Here is an 18248-nt window from a genome sequence, read left to right on the forward strand (position 1 = left end):
AAGAATTTATCTTTTTATTGATGAAGAGATAAAAATATATTTTAAATAAGAAAAATATAATATATTCTCAAATACTCTTATAAAATAAAAGTAGTACTTAGTATCCAAAAGTATTTTGAAGTTTTAAAGTTTTAACTAAGATATTCCCTTTCATGTACTTACTTACTCGCTTGAGATATGAGATCTTCTCAAAATAAATAGTACTACTAGTAATAATTATTCTTAAGGTTAATAAAATTCATAAATAAAATAATTTCGAGGTAAAAAAGGTGAACCCGAACAATCGAGTGCTATGATTGATTTGGTGTCTCTGCGCAATTGAAAGAGAGATCTACCGATGAGTGCAAAGAATGGTTAATCAGCGAGGGCATCATCACCTTTCATCATCCAGACACAGAAAATCTCGATTCTTTTCAATCACTTTGTACGTCATCCTCATTTTTGCCCTCTCAATCTTCACTTTCATGCTCTACAGCAAGGATGTGTTGGAAGAAGAAGACGAAAATAACATGCCGCTTCTTAGAGTTGAGAAGCCCTCAATTAATAAGGTCTGCCACTTTTATTTGTTCTTTGTTAGTGGTATGAATCAGGAGGAGTGGATTCGTTCCGATCTTCTCTCTTTGTCATTAATGATTGTACTAATTAGGCAGTATAAAACTCTCTAGGTCATGAGATTTATAGTTGAAGCTAAAGTGCATTGGATTTACTTCTCCCTGATAATTGTTTGAAACTTGTGATTTGCATTTTCTCATATACTGCTTTGTTTAATAACAAGCTGATGTGCCTTTGATTACAGATTTACAGTTCCTGGAAAATGACTCATAATACGAAAGTGGGGAAGTTGGTTGTGTGTGTGTATGAGAGAGTTAGAGGAGGAATTGTATTTATGCATAGCACTTGTTGCTAAATCGAAATAATCCAACAATTTTTTGTCCGAATCTTGTTATTTTGACTTTTTTCACAAATCTACAAAACTTGTTTTAGAGACATCCCAACATTGTTTGAGAGCTTGCAAAAAAAAAAATAAAAAAAAATACTAATGTGTAATACTTAAATTGGTAGACTTATTTGAAATCATGTGATCTCGTTCAGCTCCTAGTTTCTCCGTATATTAGTTAAATCAAATTTCAAAATTTCAGAATTTCAGGGGTACTATTTTAGTCGAACAACTAAATATTCATTGTCAATTACTGGAAGCTCATTTGTTTGTGAAATCCAGGGTAGACCCCCTAATTGTCTTACTCATTTGGTTGCAAATTTGGTCCATTTATCTGGACTACTGGATTGTTAGCTCATCTCAATCATGTCTCTGTCTCATGTGATATATGAGCACATTCATACTTCATTTAACAGTGGCTAGAAGGAAATAAATTAACTTAGTCAACAGTATGTTAAGCTGTAAGCTTTCTGATTATTGAAATTTATTTTCAGTTTGATCTGATTAGTTATGCCATTGTGAAGCTGAACTCTTCGATTTCTTAATAAAGCTTTGATTCTTATACTCACGCCCAATAAAAATAGACCCCATTGGGTGTGGGCACGAGCTTCAATAAAAAGTGGCCGGAGTATTGTGTGTTGATAATGAGTCTCGTCTTAAAGGTAGTGTTAGTAATTACTAAAAAATATATTGTGAGTGAAGAAAGTGGGTGTAAAAAGGGTCTCACCTTATAGGTAGTTACTATAAATGAAAAGGGCCTTTTTCTGATGGACGAATTGAAATGGAAAAAATGCCTATTTTTGTGGATGGAGTGTAAAAAAACATCTTTGTTTGACCCATGTGAACCTCCTCTAAAGCGCTATACATTAACAGTATACGGAAATCTCATGCTATAACATGGCATACGTAAGCCGAATACTAAAATTAGAAATAAGATTTTGTTGCGTTGAGATGTTAGTTTCACAAAAATTTGAATGCATTAAAAGTTCAGACACAACATTCTGAAGTCTTTTATACCACAAAATGATCCACATATATGGTCATATTCTGCAGTTATTAGATGGTCAACTTTGGCAAACTCCTTCAAGTCTTGGTTTGCGGCAGTGTGTCAAGCCAACAAGTAAATATAGAGGTAATTATCACTTGTCTAATTTACATTTTATCTAACCAATAGCCGTTATCATCATTTGTCTTTCTTGCTCAATAATTACCCGTAAAAATATCTGATTTGCTGTTTCCTATGGCTACCTGGGCTAATGAACATGATTCATATTTATTGTCTTTACTGTTATGTGAGTTTGCTGCTGTTCCCCCCATATATGTCCCTTGTTTTTGCTCCCACCTTCTTCCTGTTTCTGACACTCTCTAATTTGCATACTCAGCTACTCCTGCCTCGGAGCACTATATGACTGTAAAAACTAATGGAGGACTAAATCAAATGCGCACTGGGGTGAGGATTTTGTTTGTTGTCTCCTTAGTTTTTTTGGCATACCTGTCTTTTATAAGTAGCTCCATTTTTGGAGACCCTTTTGCTGTCTCTTTCATAGTGGTCATATCTCATGAGCCTTCTAAGTTTTGATTTCTGCTGGTATTTTCCATAGCTCCAGCTTTAGCTTCATTTATGCCAGAATTATTTTCTTTTTCCATAAATGAAGCTAGCTGTTGGCATTTGATACTCTGGTTCCTTATGATAGGAGTTTCAATCTGTATTTTACAAACAATCTTAATGAACTGCAAATTGATAATCAGACTGATTGTGGATGGGTACTTTTTGTTTAGTTTTTATATCCCAACCATGCAATTCTGTTATCACAAAGATTAACTCCCTCTGTCCCATTAAAAGCGGTGCATTTCTTTTGGGAACAGGATTTAAGAAAATGATGTTTGGTAAGTTAAGTGGAGAGAAAATAAAGTAGGAGAGAGTAAAGATGTTTTTAATAAAAAAGGACATGGGTCAATTTAGGTTGGACACCCTAAAAATGAATACGAGTCAGTTTTAATGGGACGGAGGGAGTGTAAAACTTAATAGCACCTTAACACATGGAATGAAATTATGTTACTCCTCTCCCCCCTTCTGTGTGCAACCAAGAAAGACCAACAGAATCTTGTATCCTATTTCTATCACATGTCATGCTGTCACTTTCTATGCTGGATTGCTAAGTAGGCCAGACAGTTTGATAGTTTACTGGTTATTTTGGATTTGTTTTGTTCATCCTATATATTACTATTATTTTTGAGCAACCACTATGCTGCTATTATGGATAAACTGATTGTTAAAGGTTTGTTTGATGATAATGTCTTGCTTGTAGATAGCTGATATGGTAGCTGTGGCACGCATTATGAATGCTACACTAGTGATTCCTCAACTTGATAAGAGTTCATTCTGGCAGGATAGCAGGTAAATTACTATACATCATTTATTCATGTTACAGATGGACTCCCTTCCTGACATCTCTACTTATTTAATGTCTGTAGTTATCTTTTGCCTCCTCAGTTTTTTGAGTTATTTGGGGATGATCTTTTGTTTGCGGAGCCTTAGTTCCTTTTGTTATTAGTTCCTTTTGTTATTCATATGGTAGAGTTTAGTAATTTAAGATCATTAAAAAAGTTATCTTAGTTGGGTTGCAGAATCTGCATAGGGCAGGATTTCTGACCAGCGCTTAGTGCTTGGGGAAGGTTTGCCTGCAAGTTGTTTCTATCTTCTCTTTTGATATCATTTCCATCTAATTTCAATACAAAATTGATTTGAATTCTCTTTCATCTCAGAATACCCTTTCTGTAGAAAATGTCTTAATGCGTTTACTATGGGAGTTCCAATGTGCACATTTCTTATGTTTGACCTAATGGATTAAGAACTTGGAAATATATTTTTTATGAAACTTAGAATGGAGTCTTAATTTCATACATTTCTATGAGTTATGCTCACGGCCATGGAATTTATTCTACCTTTGGCTTAATTTTTATGTTCTTAATGTACAGTACATTCTCTAATATTTTTGACGAACTCCATTTCATCAAATCCTTGGAAAAGGATGTGAGGATTGTGAAGGAGATTCCTAAAGAATTAGAATCTCTACCTCGAGCTAGGAAACACTTCACCTCATGGGCTGGTTTGGGTTACTATGAGGAAATGACGGTATTATGGAAGGAATATCAGGCAAGCTACTTTCATTTATTTTTCATTCTCTTAAGGGCATCCATACAGAAACATGTGCACTTTGCAATTAGTAGAATGCGATATTGGAACACTTCCAGCCTTCTGTCATATGGAAGGATACTGATATGTCTGGTTATTAAAATGCTTGATTCTATGGTGATGTGTTATTTGTTAGGAAAAGTGAAATTTTCATATGGAAGGATACTGATATGTTCCTGAACAATAGTCTCATTTTGGTACAGCCACAAAAATTAGTCTATTTTCATTTATAGACACTACCCCATATTGTATCACCCTCAATATATAAACTTTTTTGCACTTTTTACTGCATGGCCCACCTCGTTTGTTTTAGTTAGAAACTTAGAAAATGTAGAGGCTGCTGCAACTTTAATTACTCTGTAAAACCTGTAACAAGAAACGTCGATCAACCTATATCTTCTTTTCTACAGGTAATTCATGTCGCAAAATCAGATTCTAGACTTGCAAACAATGATCTGCCCCTTGACATTCAGAGATTGAGATGCCGTGCTCTGTATCACGCTCTTCGTTTTTCTCCATCTATTGAAAGTCTAGGAAAGGTAAAATTCATAATCTTGGCTTTCCTATGTCATACTAACCTTTTATATGCACTTAGAGGATGCAATTATCTTTAAGAAGTATTTCATCCTTCTAAGTGAAAATATCAACTCGCTTCCACTTAAGTTATCAGTCTAGAGTGTCAAAATTCATTATAGGTCTGCTAGATGCCAATAAATCTATATTGAAAAACATGAAGTCAATCTTGAGATTTTGTGTTTCTGCTGTTGCATTTAAGAGGTCTTGTATGGGAATTCACTTTATATTAGGGTCTGAGCATAAATCACGGTGACACAACAGAAGCTTGTGGAGCGGCTACGATCACGTGCTCAAAGATACATTGCCCTTCATCTGAGATATGAGAAAGATATGCTGTCTTTTACTGGATGTACTTATGGTCTTACTGTTGCAGAATCAGAGGAGCTCAGAATAATGAGGTGAAAGCCTTTCAAATTTATCATGCATGCTGATGTTGCCTTTTAAAATTCTCCTAAAGAATGCAAATAGGGTTTCATTAATTATGGTTGTGACACATTGCAGCTCCCAAGTCCTAATCACTCAAGTTTACTTTATATTAGGGGGTATTGGCTATGGAAAGGTTCAACCAACTATTTTATGTATGTAGCTATTTGATCAATGCCCCCACCAGTTGGTCACCTGCTGAGAATTAGACTGAAAATTTTCAATAATTACAATGGATAGGAAGTATGAAAGCAATGAATATGCATTAAGATTTATGTCCTCCCCCCCCCCAAAATACCTCCCCCACCATGTGATTTTTATAATCAAGTTAGCTTGGTAGCATTTTTCATTGGCTAGTCTGAATTCTGAATGTACTACTGCGTAATGCATAGAAGCTGAATGTACTATTCTTGGACTACCCTAGAGTAATGAATCCTTGAAGCTTGATCTCAGTTTATTTATGCTACATTTTTGCTAAACATTGCAATAAAAACCTCCAGAATTAGAAGCATGTGTTTTCCCATAAATAATGTGGTTCGTGTCCAAGTAACTGATTAAGTTTTTTCAGTCTTTTCTGAAAATTGAGAGCACTGAAATTATCTGTTTTTAAGCTTATCTCTTCCTGCAATTCTTCTTTGTTTCCTTCGCTTATGTGAGGATTTCGTTTGCTATATTGCCTTCACTAGAGAGAAAACAAGTCACTGGAAAGTGAAGAACATTGACCCCACAGAACAGAGAGAGGCTGGTCTCTGCCCTTTAACTCCGAAGGAGGTCGGGATATTTCTCAAAGCTCTTGGTTATCCTCCGTCTACCTTAATATATCTTGCTGCTGGAGAAATTTATGGTGGTGACACACACCTTTCGGAGCTCACTTCCCGATTTCCTAACATAGTTTCCAAAGTTAGTTGAGTTCATATTTTGGATTGATGTTACTCAAAACTATAAAGAACAATAAGCAAGTCAAGCTATTTCTGCAGCCTGGCTAAGTTTTTCCCCTTGTACAGGAAATGCTTTCTAGCACAGAAGAACTAAAGGATTTTTCAAATCATGCATCTGCAGCCTTAGATTACATAGTCTCCATAGAAAGTGACATTTTCATTCCTTCCTACTCGGGTAACATGGCAAGAGCTGTTGAAGGTCATCGCAGATTCTTAGGACATCGCAAAACAATCACACCGGACAGGTAATGTCTGCTACTAATTCTCACTTCTTTAATTACTTGATGATTCAGGCAGTTATCTTACATGTAGGAGGCTATCTTTCCACTGGAAAACTTAGATAGCTAGGCAACCAGGAAACAATAATAATTCAAGTTCGTACATACTTTCTCCGCCCCATAGAATAATCCTAAAGTTCCTTTTTGGATGTTCACAGAAGAATATGTGTATACCATTTCTGGGCACTACCCCACAATGGATCACTCTCATTATATCAACTTATTTTACGATCACTCCCATTATATCAACTTATTTTACATATCCTACCGCATGTGGCCCATGACTTCTACAGTTAATTATTATTAATACTACTACTAATGTGGGTCCTTTTCTCCACTTGCAATACACTCACCTAAAATTATTGAACCCCGTTCCATGAGATCCTATGACTAGGTCTACAGGACGGATGGAGCACAAACTTTATGACTATGCCCTATGCTCCTCATGCTGGTATTTCAATACTGCCAGTTTACTGATTTGGGTTTATTAGTTGAAGGTTGGAGTTACCAATGTCTTTGTACAGTTGGAATATATTAGTTGCATGAAACATACCAAGCAGCCAAGCAAATAGATGTGGTTAAAAGAGTACATGTTCATTTTTAGTGAGCAATTGGGTGTTTATGCTCATCTCTTCTGAACTTTTAGAAGTATATAGACTGCAGAGATACCGTTAGTTTATAGTATATTATTTGTAAAAATATTTTGCTGAAATAAAGTCATAGCAACTACTGCATATAGCAAGAGTAAATAGTAAAAGAAGTTCACAACGGCAAGAAGTGTGGAATTTCCCATACAACCAATAGTGAGAGTAACATTCATTTACAAAGGTAATATGCAGGAAAAGCCTAGTTCAATTATTTGATAAAATGGAGGCTGGAGAGCTTGAAGAGTCATCGCTATCCCTGCCTGTGCTGCAGCTGCATAGAAAAAGGTAATAGTAGTTTTGTCAACCAATCGGTCATACTAATGAGAAAATTGGAGATTGACAGGTGTTTTTTTTTGCATTTGCTGATTGCAGGTTTGGTGGACCTCGGAGGAGAGGAAGTGGCCCTCCTGGAATCAAGGGCAGGGTACGACTGCGCTTGGAGGAATCCTTCTACCAAAACCCATTACCAGAATGCATATGCAACTCATGAGGTCAAGAGAGGTTACAAGAAATTGGGACAAAATTGGCACTCATCCTCTTCTGATTGTTGGCGCCCTTCCTTCATTCGAAATCTGTGCATTCCATGTATCAGATGTAGCAATCAGTTGTACCGTTGATGAATCACAGAGTTTGTTTCCCAATTTGGAAATGATTTTGGAAATTTTCCTCTAAATTATTTGAAGTCGGTAGTTTTACTCCAAAATAAACACTGAACATCACAAGTATAGTTACGGAGTATGGATCCAAATCCAATTGATTTTACCTTCGTTTCCAATTACTGTTGCTTCTTTAACTTAGAAATTTTCCTTAATAATTGCAACGATTAAATTATAAACATATCCATTGGTAAATATGTGATCCCAAGAACCCTCTAGCAATGGCCTCAACTTTTGGCTGACACGTTTAATTATGTGAGTTTAAGTAACATATTTGATTTATTATTCATTATTTGGAAAAAGTAAAATAATTTTATAGGAGTAACTCGTTCTTTCCCATATATGTTAACCGATATATACCTCAACGTAGTGATGCTTAATGAATTTTGTTTATTATTCATTATGGTATATAGGGGCAAATTGATCCTATATATTCCTATATCCGCCAAAACTTTTGAGAGACTTGTAGCTTTCAGTCGACCCACGTAAATCTGCAAAAGTGCAATGAGGATGGCAGCAAGTGCCTGAATTCATGTACGTGGAAGCTCTCCTCCGCCGCCTCAACACCACGTTCCGGCCATGCAAATCCCTCAAATCCTCTATAAATACCGCCTCCTCCATCACCACTTCCTCACCACACACAACAAGAATCAATTGTTACACACGCATATAACATTCACAAACACATACCATACCAATGGCGAAGCTGACAGCTCTGATCCTCTTGATCGTGGCCATCGTGGGCAGCGCTTCCGCGTACAGCTACAGGGGCGACAAGTGCGAGCAGGAAGTTGAGAAGGTGATGCCGATGAGGAGCTGTATGATGTGGGCGGAGAGCAAGATGAGGAGGGGGCCCTTCGCCAACCGCAGATACAAGGAGGAGCACCTCAACGAGTGCTGCGAGGAGCTGAGGCAGGTGAGCTCCGAGTGCAGATGCAAAGCGGTGAAGGAGATGATGTTGGAGATGCCGCAGAGGCATGTGGAGATGCAGAGGATGATGTGCTCTCTCCCCACCAAGTGCCACATGAGCTCCTGCGCCTGCCCACGCTTCGCCTACCACGACTAAACACACACACACTCTTTCTCCATGTCTAATAAATGAGCCATACATTGGTTCTCAGCTGTAGATCTTAGCCCATCGGCTACCATCTCCCTTCCTAATAAATTATTACCACATCATCCATGGGGACTTTTACTTCTTATTGTTCATTGATGGTTTACACTGCATCTCATAGGATATTATCCAAAAATACTCCTATTTAATTATCAAAGCTAAACGCTTACAACAATAACATCGAACCCTAGCTAGCATGCTTCTTCAAAGGGATTATTGGGATTATTGTGCACCTAACACTATTTAAGAGACAGTACACAATAACACAATTATAGCACCTAAACATTTGGTATAACTCAAAGTAACTGAAAAGCTTATTTATATATTTGGATCATTTCAACTTAAAATCTTTCTTTCATTTTTTTTTTAATTTGAGCCTCCATAATTTAATAATTTATGACTCACTTTTCAACTATACGTCGGTCCATCAATTTGAATAATATTCACAATTTATCGCTTTTATGTTAAATAACAAATGCAACTTGAACTTTTTTTATTTTCATACTTCTAGCTATGGGAATTATCCAATTTTAAATAATTAAAGGATCCATCTTATTGTCGATAGCAATTTGAGTGCATCTCCATCAAATAAAGACATCATTTAAACCATACAACATGTTTAATTATTGTACTCCCATTGTGGACCACATAATATCAAGAAATTAAACAAGTACTATACGATATTTGAGTGCAATAGATGAACCACCATATATATTAATTATAGTGAGTGGTGGCACAAAAGAAAATTTACACCACATACAACCTTCAAATTTATACAAATTTAACTATACGTCAACAACTTGTAAAATTTTATTGCCTTTCTCACTTGTTATATATTCGCCTTTTGTTAATAATTACGTATTTCAGAGATCAAAGAAGGACGTGGAGTGATTTTAATCCTTTGCACACTAAAGTAATACACAAGTCAACTTTATTTGGAATCAAGATTTTGCGGCCGATCCGATTAGAGAATATAAAATAGTTTTTTAAATAATTTATGAATATAGATTATAGGTGTGTGTCTGTCTGTATATTGTAACGTAGTACAAATTAAAACAATTCTAGATACAAACGGATTCTAAATATATCTTCAGCTAGACTACCTTCAAAATTAAAATAAGAATACTGTATCTCTAGACTCTATACATATAAATATCAAAATTTGTAAGAATAGAAAAAATATAATACTGTATAATGTATTCATTACTACTCTTAAATTTAAATTAAATTAATATATAAAAAAGATATAATAGAACAAATTCAAAATTTATAGCTTTCTTATAATAAGGAGTAGTATATAACTGGAAAAACTTTCCACATGACATATCGCAGATTTCGACACGGACAGTGTGCGTGGCCAGTTTCCACACGAGCCATGTGGATTGTTATGGACACATATCGCAGATTTCTACACCGACCATGTAGTTTGTGGCGACGAGCCACACGGTTCGTATGGTTTGCACTTTTTTACACTTCGACCTTTGTCCATTTTACCTCAAACTATGATCTATACAAATAAAATAACACAAAAATAGTAGTCTATAAAACACTATAAAAGTGCAATATAAACTAAGAGAGATGCTGTAGTTTAGGAAATAAAAAAGAGTAAATTGATTTCTAGTTACTTACGTCGGGTAATGTTTGGGGAATAGATATTTCATCATCACTTCCAAAAAAGAGGTGACATAAAATCTGTTTTTCACTACAAGACTACAACTGAAAAAGATTCCATTTAGTAGCATTGCATTTGGTTTCATTACATGAATAAGACCCTCCACTTATACGAAGTTTAATCCAAACATTTTGACACAACCTAGCAATTCTCTATTTGTGCTAATTCATTTTTATCAAGACAAACTCAAAACTACCAAATTTATTCAACTCTATTATCAAGAAAAGAAAAGAATAAATGAATAAACTCCTCAAGGAATTCCTGTCATAACAAAGGCAACAAACAGAGCTCAATCATAAGCAAACAACAATTTCGAGTAGATCACTAAATATATGGTAAGAGAAAAGACAGCAAATATATGCTGCCAGAATAGCACCGCCGCCGCCTCCTTTGCGGCGTATCCCCTCAAACTCCCCACCGCCCCCAACAAGATGGCACTCGGCGTCGTGTACTGCAGCAACACCACCAACTTATACATCTCATCTCCCGCCACAAAAATCTTCAATCCATCTCCCAAACTAACCACCCCGATCCCGACCAACGGAAGCACCAGTAGTCTAGCCACGACAATCCCGACCGTTGTCCGAGTCCCGAGCCTCGACTCGTTAGGCCCCTCCGCGAGCATTCCCCCGAGGACGAGCATCACCGACGGAACCATCGCCTCCGACATCATGGCGAGGCTGTCGGTGATGAACGCCAACGGAGCGTCGCTGCCGTAAATAAACGGTTTCAGCGACGGAACCATACCGACGAAAAGCGCCAAAACCGTCGCAAATATTGGGGGTTGGAGAATGTGACGGAATGGGGTTCGATTAGCTACGAATTTGATTTTCGTCACTAATTTCGGCTCCGCCAGACACGTGATCGATTTTGGACTACTACAGCTCGCCTCGGCATCCTCCTCGTCCTCCGCAAAAACCGTCGCGATGAGCGGCGTTTTGCAGTGCTCCGTTGCTATTTCGTCCACCCCCGGCCACTCGGCCTCTACGAGGAGTGGTCTGCTGAGATTATTCGTCATCGGCAGATCCTCCTCGATCTCGTCTCCGACTCCCACCTCCTGGTGGTGGGAGTCGGAGACAGGCTCCATCATGTGGTACACGAGTGTGTAGACGAGGAGCACGGCCACCCACTGCGCGAAGCAGACGTAGGCCGTGCCCGTGTTCTCACACTCGGGGCCATAAGGAGTGTCGGCCCCGTGGCACACGGATGCCACGATGGCGAGGGGGAGGTTGCCGGTGTTGCCGAACGCCGTCATGATGACGGTGAGCCGGAAGAACTCCGGCGGAGGGCGGCAGACTGCGGCCACCACGAGGCCTAAAAGGCAGCCGGCGGCGGTGCTGATGATGACATTGAGCGGAATGAACCACCAGCGGATGAAATTGTGGAGAGTGATGGTCTCGCCGAGATTGATGAAGATCAAGCAAGGCAGAAACAGCATGAAAACGAGCCTGCTGAGAAGCTGAAACGCTGCTTTTGGAATCAGCTGCGATTTGGGGTGGGCTAGAATTAATCCGAAGAGGGTGAGAGTGATGAGCTTTAGCAGCGGAATAACGGATTGAATTACATTTACTATCTCCATTGATTTTATTAGCAATCATTTCTCATCAATTGGAGTGAAGTTGGTTATAAAAAGGATAAAATGGAGTAGAAAACTATGTTAATTTCTGATTCGTCAATTCATATTGTATTCGCAATGTACTACTAACAAGTACTAGTAGTATCTAACATGTCATCGATTGATGAAATTGAGCGCCGCGTGGAGTTTTCATAATCAACTACCTATATAATAATAATCAAAATTATATTCGAAAAGCCTATTATAAAATTATACTAATATTTTAATCATTTTGGACTGAAGATCAAATAATAGAGGAGAGGTATGAGCGGTCAAAAAGATCATCATATATATATAGAGAAACACTGTTGATACTTGCGCACGTCAGCATGTGTACATGTAGTGGCATATCTTTCTGGAAATAGCATATTAGAATATACTACTCCGTAACTGTTTGTCTTTGTCGAAACGTAATGAATTTTAGCTAAACTAACCTTTCGTTGTTCACTTGTCACTCTCAGCATTTCTGATTTTCGTTGATTATTTATTTTTTACTCTAGTTTACTTTTGTGAACAATCATCATTATTGATCATTTAAATATAGCATTGCATTAATCACGAGTGTATGTATGTAGACGTAGTGGGGTTAACCATTTGAAAATCCGGATCCTGATTTAGTAATTCTTTATTATGAAGAAAAGATTATGCACGTTTGACGTAACCGTGTGGTGGTGCATAAGTTTTTTTAAGTGCAAGGAAAACAGACAATTTCGCTGAAAACAACTGACAGTAGAAATCCCTCCGTACGATTTTATCACTTAAATTTCCGTATTATTTCCTGACACAAAATACCGAAAATCATTTTTTTAAACCATAAACTATCGATTTACTATATTAGAGCATCCGCAATGGTCGGCTAGCGACCGGCTAGCCGATTCGTCGATCGCTAGCCGATAGGCTAGCCGAACCATTGCAATCGGCGAGGACGAATCGGCGAAAGCGGATCGGCGTGGGCTGGCCGATAATTGATTTGGCCGATCGGCTAGCCGCCATTGTGGCGGCCCGATCGGCCAACGATCGGCCAGCGCTATTTTTTAATTTTTTTTTAATTCTTTTTTTAATTTTTTTAAATTCTTTTTTTTAATTTTTTTTATTCTTTTTTTTTATTTTTGAAAAATTATATAAACGCGATTTTCTCTATCTCTAAATTTCTGTACAAGAGCAACATCTAGCGATGGACAACAACAACTAGCCCAATACAAAATTAAGACCTAAAACAAAAACATGTCATACCGGATTCAAGGCATACTAACATTTTTTTATGTATTTTTTTAATAAATTAGTGAGGAGTAGAGTGGGGCGGTGGCTCGTGTGTGGAAGCCCGGATTTTTTTTTCCGTATATGTCTCGTAAATTTAATTCGGTAATTTAATCGTGATTTTAATTCCGTAAATGTAGTATATTTTGAATTATTTTTATTACGGTATGGCCTATGGCTAGCCTATGGCTGGCCTAAATCTGATGTGGCAGGTGGATTTTTTAGTGTTGCTGACGTGGCAGGGGAGAGAATGGCTAGCTTATTGCTGGCCTATGGCTGACCTAAGCACCATTGCGGATGCTCTTATACTGGTTTCATATTTCAGTTCCCAAAAAAGACACCGCCATCATATTTTTAAAAAAATATACGTACCAAAATACATAGGTTTGTAGATGCGACAACAGGCCACATAAGTTATTTGGAATCAGAAAATAAATGAAGGGTGCAATTGCTAGCATATTGATAGTTCATGATTTAAAAAAAATAAAATAATAAATAATAATAATTCCTGAAAATTCACACTCTGATTGATGGTGCAAGGATAGTTAGTGTTTAAAGAGGTAATTTTCCTAATTTATTTGTCGATTATGTATCCATAAAATATACTCCCTCCATTTTTGGGTGTCCCAACATATTTGAGTCATTTCTATTTATGGTAAAAATTTACTTTACTATCAACTCCATTTACACCACTTTACACTATCTCCTAAAATCTTGTGCCCAAAAGAAAGAACTATAATATCTCGAGACGGAGGGAGTACTACTCATCGTATATAATTTTCAATTAATGACTTATCCCTAAACCCTAACATTGTATCTTCCTATATATATATACTGACTTTTGATCTTTATAATATGGCGTTGTGGTATTATTTTCTCTCCTATTTCTTTCCAATCTAGTGTACAATAATTATATTAGTATATTAACATAAAACATGTTGTACTATTATATAACTCTTATTTCAGTAAAGCCCAAATAAATTACGATGTAAGCCGATGCCTAATTAAGCCCATTTTATCCCAAAAAGCCCATTTGATTTGGATGATAACTAAGATTTGTTTTTTATAATTTCTACATTTTGGTGATGGCAGAGAAAGAAGGCGAGGAGAAGAGCAACAATAGTAGAGACACCGCCCTGTCTACCGGAGCCGCCACCGCTGCTATGGGCTGATTCTTTCACCTTCATCACCAGTTCGGGTCACTTTCCGCAATGCATTACTCGCCTTTGACGAATTCTTTTATGCCTGCCGAATGCCGATTGCTGGCTGTAGTTTAGAGAAATTGCTCTGCCTCACTGTGTTTCATAAACGATATGTGATTTGAAATTATACATGCCATATAATGTGTATAAACTCAATCGGCACTATCGCCAGTCTTGTTGTGAATCCTGTTAAGTTTTCCATGAACAATTTGACTGATTTTCTAGGGGAGTACCAAATTGTCTGAATTTTTCTGCTAGCCTGATAGCATCAGAAGGTGCTTTTTTTTGGAAAAAGTATCTCCGAGTCCTTTAATGGAATTCTTCTTCCTTGGATCGATCCAACTGTTTTAGGGGAAAAAAAGTATTGATTGTGTAGTACACTAGTGTTAGATGGTGTTAGGCCTATTGATGGTAGAGTGACTGCATTTGGATAAGGAAGCTACGTTTCGTTATGAATGACAAAGTTGAATTATTTGCCAAATAGTTTATGCCGTTTGTTCTGCTACTCAGGAATGAGCTGCTTTAATCGGATGCTTGAATACCTTGGATATATAAAATTACAGTTAATGCCAAAGGTAACAGCAGAAAAAGTTTGTCTCTAGATGATGCTGAATTTTAGTAAACAATGTTTTGTATTGCGAATTCTGTTGTTGTTGATCTTAACGAAACTGAAAGTTACTTTCTGGAATCATGTAATGATTTTGGTTCAGTAACTTTGACCTTTTCTTCACACAACAGGAAGTTAGATTATGGCAAAGCCATGAATGGTTGAAGCTTACCATCGGTCGATTCCAACCACGTCAGAATCATCTGCGTTGAATAACGTATATTTGGTCAGACATTGCGCTACAAAATATATAGAATGACTGGGATGAACCATTCGAGTGAACCGAGCACTGCACCCCAAGCTGATCAGTGGTACAACATAACCCTAGGCTCCTCATTCCACGATCACAATCCCTCAAAATTCTGCACCTTTCGCTGTAAGTATTGCTACTAGTACTATTCTTCTTTCATTCTCTTCACATGGATGCTTAATTTTCTTAAATTTTTAATGTTCTAAAATTGCCTAGTAACTTGTGGTAAACTTCTTGTCTCTTCTCTAGTTCTCTTCGGTTTGAACTCTGAAGGGATTTTTCTTTCTATTCACTGTCTAATTCTGGTAATGGAAACAAATTATAGGTGCATATGGTCATTTGTATTCTCTTTCTTTACATTCAAGAGTTATGATTGCTTGAACTATCCTGCAATAAAATGTGTTTTCTGAGAGTTCAATGCTTGAAGCTATGCACCTGATTTGGATTGTCTCATCCTTCTTTGTCAGATGAGTTCAAGCCAGCATCAATCGATAAGAATCAGCGGGGCACCCTGCATAAGAACAAGGATAATAAGGTCTCCGTGGAGTTTCAGAATATACAACCTGGGAAGCCTAAGGTAACCTTCGAGGGCACTAGTGAAGATTGCAAGGATAATGATGCTGTTCTTTTCTTTGATGGAGAGTCATTTAGATTGGAGCGGGTGCACCGCGCTGTGAAACGATTGAGGCATAATCGGAAGATGGGTGAATATGCAGGGCCAGGGCCAGGGCCAGGGGTTGCATCAGTTGGAGTGGCTGATGCAAGTTCACCACTGATTGCAAGAGGGATTAAGCATCAGCCTTTGAACAAGGACCCATATCCTGCTCTGCCTGTAAGTTCTTTATATTCAACTGCATTGATGTCTTCTCGATCTTTTTAGAGAGTCAAAGTTTCAATTAAGCTTTATTTATAAAATGGCTTTCTCTTAAGAAATTGGCTGATTGTTGCACACATAATAGCTCCAAAAATGATTCACTTTGTCTGATTTTGTAGCTATTAATGTAATATGATATTATGTTGTGGTTCAGGGGTTTATTTATTACTTAGTAGTACTAAACATGACCTGCACATTTTCTGAACCTTTATGTGCATGATTGGTTTTTATCCATATTCAGATTATTTATACACATAAAACTTGTATACAGATTGTATAGCAAGTATGTTGATTTGGTGTGATATCTTGTATTGTATAGCAAATATCTTGAATTGTGTGATATCTTGTGTCATGCCATTGGACTAAGTAACTAAACTTTTCCTCATCCCATAAACTTTTGCAGGTTGAAGTTGAACGAATTGAGATTGGAAACTTCAAATGCTCGGGTATGTATGCTAATCCATAAACATCAACAACATATGCACTACACATGAATTTGACTTTCCTCCCTCATTAACCGTAGGCATTTCCACTTAGTAAGACTCATGGCTAAAGTTTGTCATAGGGGAAAAGAACTTACAATGAGAAATGGTGAAATATGTGTTCTTTATCTGTGAAAGAAGAAAAAATATTGATAATGATAGTGATACGTATCTTAGGCTTTTTATACTTCTTTCTAGTTTCACCTCGTTTGAAGTATAGAATTCAGCTTTGCATGCCTGTTTCTGACCTATTTCTTTTTTCGGGTATGAGAGGGAAGCTCGAATAAGGGGTAAGGGGAGAGAGGGTAGTGAAGTCGATTTGTTTCTTTGGTTTGTTTAGAAAGAAATCATTATAAAATTCATATTAGAATTTGTTGATAGCATTTGGGGGTAGTTGGTTGTCTTGGTTACGTTGGGTCAACTGAATATATAGCAAATACAAGTTGATTTGCATCAAATATAATTTTTTGTTTGTCCTTGTGGGTGGGATGCCTTGCATAGTGCCAGTATTCGAGTCATACGTAAGATATTGGCGAACTAATTTTTCTTCAAATCAGATGCAAAACCTAGACCGGAAAAGGCTGTTCAAATCCATGTAGCACAGCCAGATTCATCAAACCTGTCACCGGAGTTGAAGATTGATGACCAAGATGAAGAAGATCTTGATATAATGAATGTGGATGAAGATGATGGTAACGCAGGAGCTGATGGAGGCACTATCGAAGTAAAAGAGCTTGATTTTGACATCATACCACATCAAACTGATACGGATGAGGATATTGTTGATATTGATATAAGCGATGACGGAGGTGATAAGGAACCAAATGCTGCAGAAGCACTCGGAGCACAGGTCAATGCAGAAGCAAGAGAAGGCCAGACTTCGAGCTCCAGTAGCAGTAGTGGGAGTGATAGCAGCGGCAGTGGCAGCGGAAGCGGCAGCAGGAGTAGCAGCGACAGCGAGAGTAGCGATGCTGATTCGGTTACCTCCATTTGAACAACCCATAAATTAGAATGCCTCTTCATATTGGTATTTCTGTATACAGATAAACATTTTATTCTTTTGCTCCAAATTAATGGAGTACTGTAGTAATTTTAAATTAGTTTTTTTTTTTTTTTAATGAACCAGCTGTACTAGTTAGTTTAGTGGGTTCGCATAACAAATAGATTGGTTTAAGATAGTACTAATATCATGTATTAGAGTTAAGGTTAGGGTTAGACTGGCATAAGTTTGAGGCAGTTTACCAATAAAGTTTGAATCAGTTTTACTTATTTATCGATGTTATTGAATTTCAATAATATATAACTGAAATTATCTAAACAACAATTTTCAGTTGGGACTGAAAAAAATTAACTCTATATAGGGTCACAGAAATAGCTAATAAGATTCTACTTTGTAAACAACATTAGAACAGGAAAACAGCTTAACGATGAAGTGAAAAAAGATTAACGACATCATATGTCGAAAAAATTATTAAAAACATATGATGCATTATTAATTATATTTCTTAGCTTCGTTAAAGTAGG

At 37.1% G+C, this 18248-nt stretch overlaps 4 protein-coding genes across 12 annotated transcripts; 3 read left to right on the forward strand and 1 right to left on the reverse strand.

The window, feature by feature from the left end:
* Window positions 1-261: 261 nt before the first annotated feature.
* LOC125214995 (O-fucosyltransferase 38-like) lies at window positions 262-7668 on the forward strand. 7 transcript variants are annotated; one of them, XR_007175194.1, is made up of 12 exons: window positions 262-548; window positions 1991-2069; window positions 2320-2387; window positions 3247-3335; window positions 3917-4094; window positions 4544-4672; window positions 4971-5107; window positions 5819-6032; window positions 6137-6315; window positions 6730-6799; window positions 7177-7280; window positions 7368-7423. XR_007175194.1 is itself a non-coding variant. In XM_048116259.1 (12 exons), exons 1-12 carry the CDS (start codon window positions 351-353, stop codon window positions 7483-7485), a joined length of 1539 nt encoding a protein of 512 aa, XP_047972216.1. In that variant the 5' UTR covers window positions 265-350; the 3' UTR covers window positions 7486-7668. The 7 variants fall into 7 exon arrangements, 3 of the variants coding, with proteins under 3 accessions (XP_047972219.1, XP_047972216.1, XP_047972217.1); XR_007175193.1 differs by having other exon boundaries at window positions 6743-6799; XM_048116259.1 differs by having other exon boundaries at window positions 265-548; window positions 6743-6799; window positions 7188-7280; window positions 7368-7668.
* A 606-nt stretch (window positions 7669-8274) lies between these two features.
* LOC125212547 (2S sulfur-rich seed storage protein 1-like) lies at window positions 8275-8853 on the forward strand. Its single transcript, XM_048112750.1, has one exon. The coding sequence runs from the start codon at window positions 8349-8351 to the stop codon at window positions 8715-8717; it is 369 nt and encodes a 122-aa protein (XP_047968707.1). The 5' UTR covers window positions 8275-8348; the 3' UTR covers window positions 8718-8853.
* Window positions 8854-10620: 1767 nt separating this feature from the next.
* LOC125212060 (protein PIN-LIKES 2-like) lies at window positions 10621-12106 on the reverse strand. The gene has a single exon (XM_048112097.1). It carries the CDS (start codon window positions 12014-12016, stop codon window positions 10727-10729), a length of 1290 nt encoding a protein of 429 aa, XP_047968054.1. The 5' UTR covers window positions 12017-12106; the 3' UTR covers window positions 10621-10726.
* Window positions 12107-14401: 2295 nt separating this feature from the next.
* LOC125212400 (ELL-associated factor 2) lies at window positions 14402-17980 on the forward strand. 3 transcript variants are annotated; one of them, XM_048112565.1, is made up of 6 exons: window positions 14406-14507; window positions 15022-15086; window positions 15250-15494; window positions 15836-16200; window positions 16646-16688; window positions 17282-17980. In XM_048112565.1, the coding sequence occupies exons 3-6, from the start codon at window positions 15374-15376 to the stop codon at window positions 17716-17718; spliced, it is 966 nt and encodes a 321-aa protein (XP_047968522.1). In that variant the 5' UTR covers window positions 14406-14507; window positions 15022-15086; window positions 15250-15373; the 3' UTR covers window positions 17719-17980. The 3 variants fall into 3 exon arrangements, with proteins under 3 accessions (XP_047968521.1, XP_047968522.1, XP_047968523.1); XM_048112566.1 differs by having other exon boundaries at window positions 14406-14501; XM_048112564.1 differs by having other exon boundaries at window positions 14402-15086.
* Window positions 17981-18248: the final 268 nt, after the last annotated feature.

The sequence above is a fragment of the Salvia hispanica genome, chromosome 3 (assembly GCF_023119035.1).
Source record: "Salvia hispanica cultivar TCC Black 2014 chromosome 3, UniMelb_Shisp_WGS_1.0, whole genome shotgun sequence".
Taxonomy (NCBI): domain Eukaryota; kingdom Viridiplantae; phylum Streptophyta; class Magnoliopsida; order Lamiales; family Lamiaceae; genus Salvia; species Salvia hispanica.

Coding starts and splice junctions, on each gene's coding strand:
- LOC125214995 (XM_048116259.1), top strand. CDS start 351: ATGGTTAATCAGCGAGGGCATCATCACCTTTCATCATCCAGACACAGA. Junction 6,033..6,136: donor TTCCTAACATAGTTTCCAAA/GTTAGTTGAGTT, acceptor CCCCTTGTACAG/GAAATGCTTTCTAGCACAGA. Junction 6,800..7,187: donor GCCCTATGCTCCTCATGCTG/GTATTTCAATAC, acceptor GGTAATATGCAG/GAAAAGCCTAGTTCAATTAT.
- LOC125212547 (XM_048112750.1), top strand. CDS start 8,349: ATGGCGAAGCTGACAGCTCTGATCCTCTTGATCGTGGCCATCGTGGGC.
- LOC125212060 (XM_048112097.1), bottom strand. CDS start 12,016: ATGGAGATAGTAAATGTAATTCAATCCGTTATTCCGCTGCTAAAGCTC.
- LOC125212400 (XM_048112564.1), top strand. CDS start 15,374: ATGACTGGGATGAACCATTCGAGTGAACCGAGCACTGCACCCCAAGCT. Junction 15,495..15,835: donor AAAATTCTGCACCTTTCGCT/GTAAGTATTGCT, acceptor CTTCTTTGTCAG/ATGAGTTCAAGCCAGCATCA. Junction 16,201..16,645: donor ACCCATATCCTGCTCTGCCT/GTAAGTTCTTTA, acceptor AAACTTTTGCAG/GTTGAAGTTGAACGAATTGA.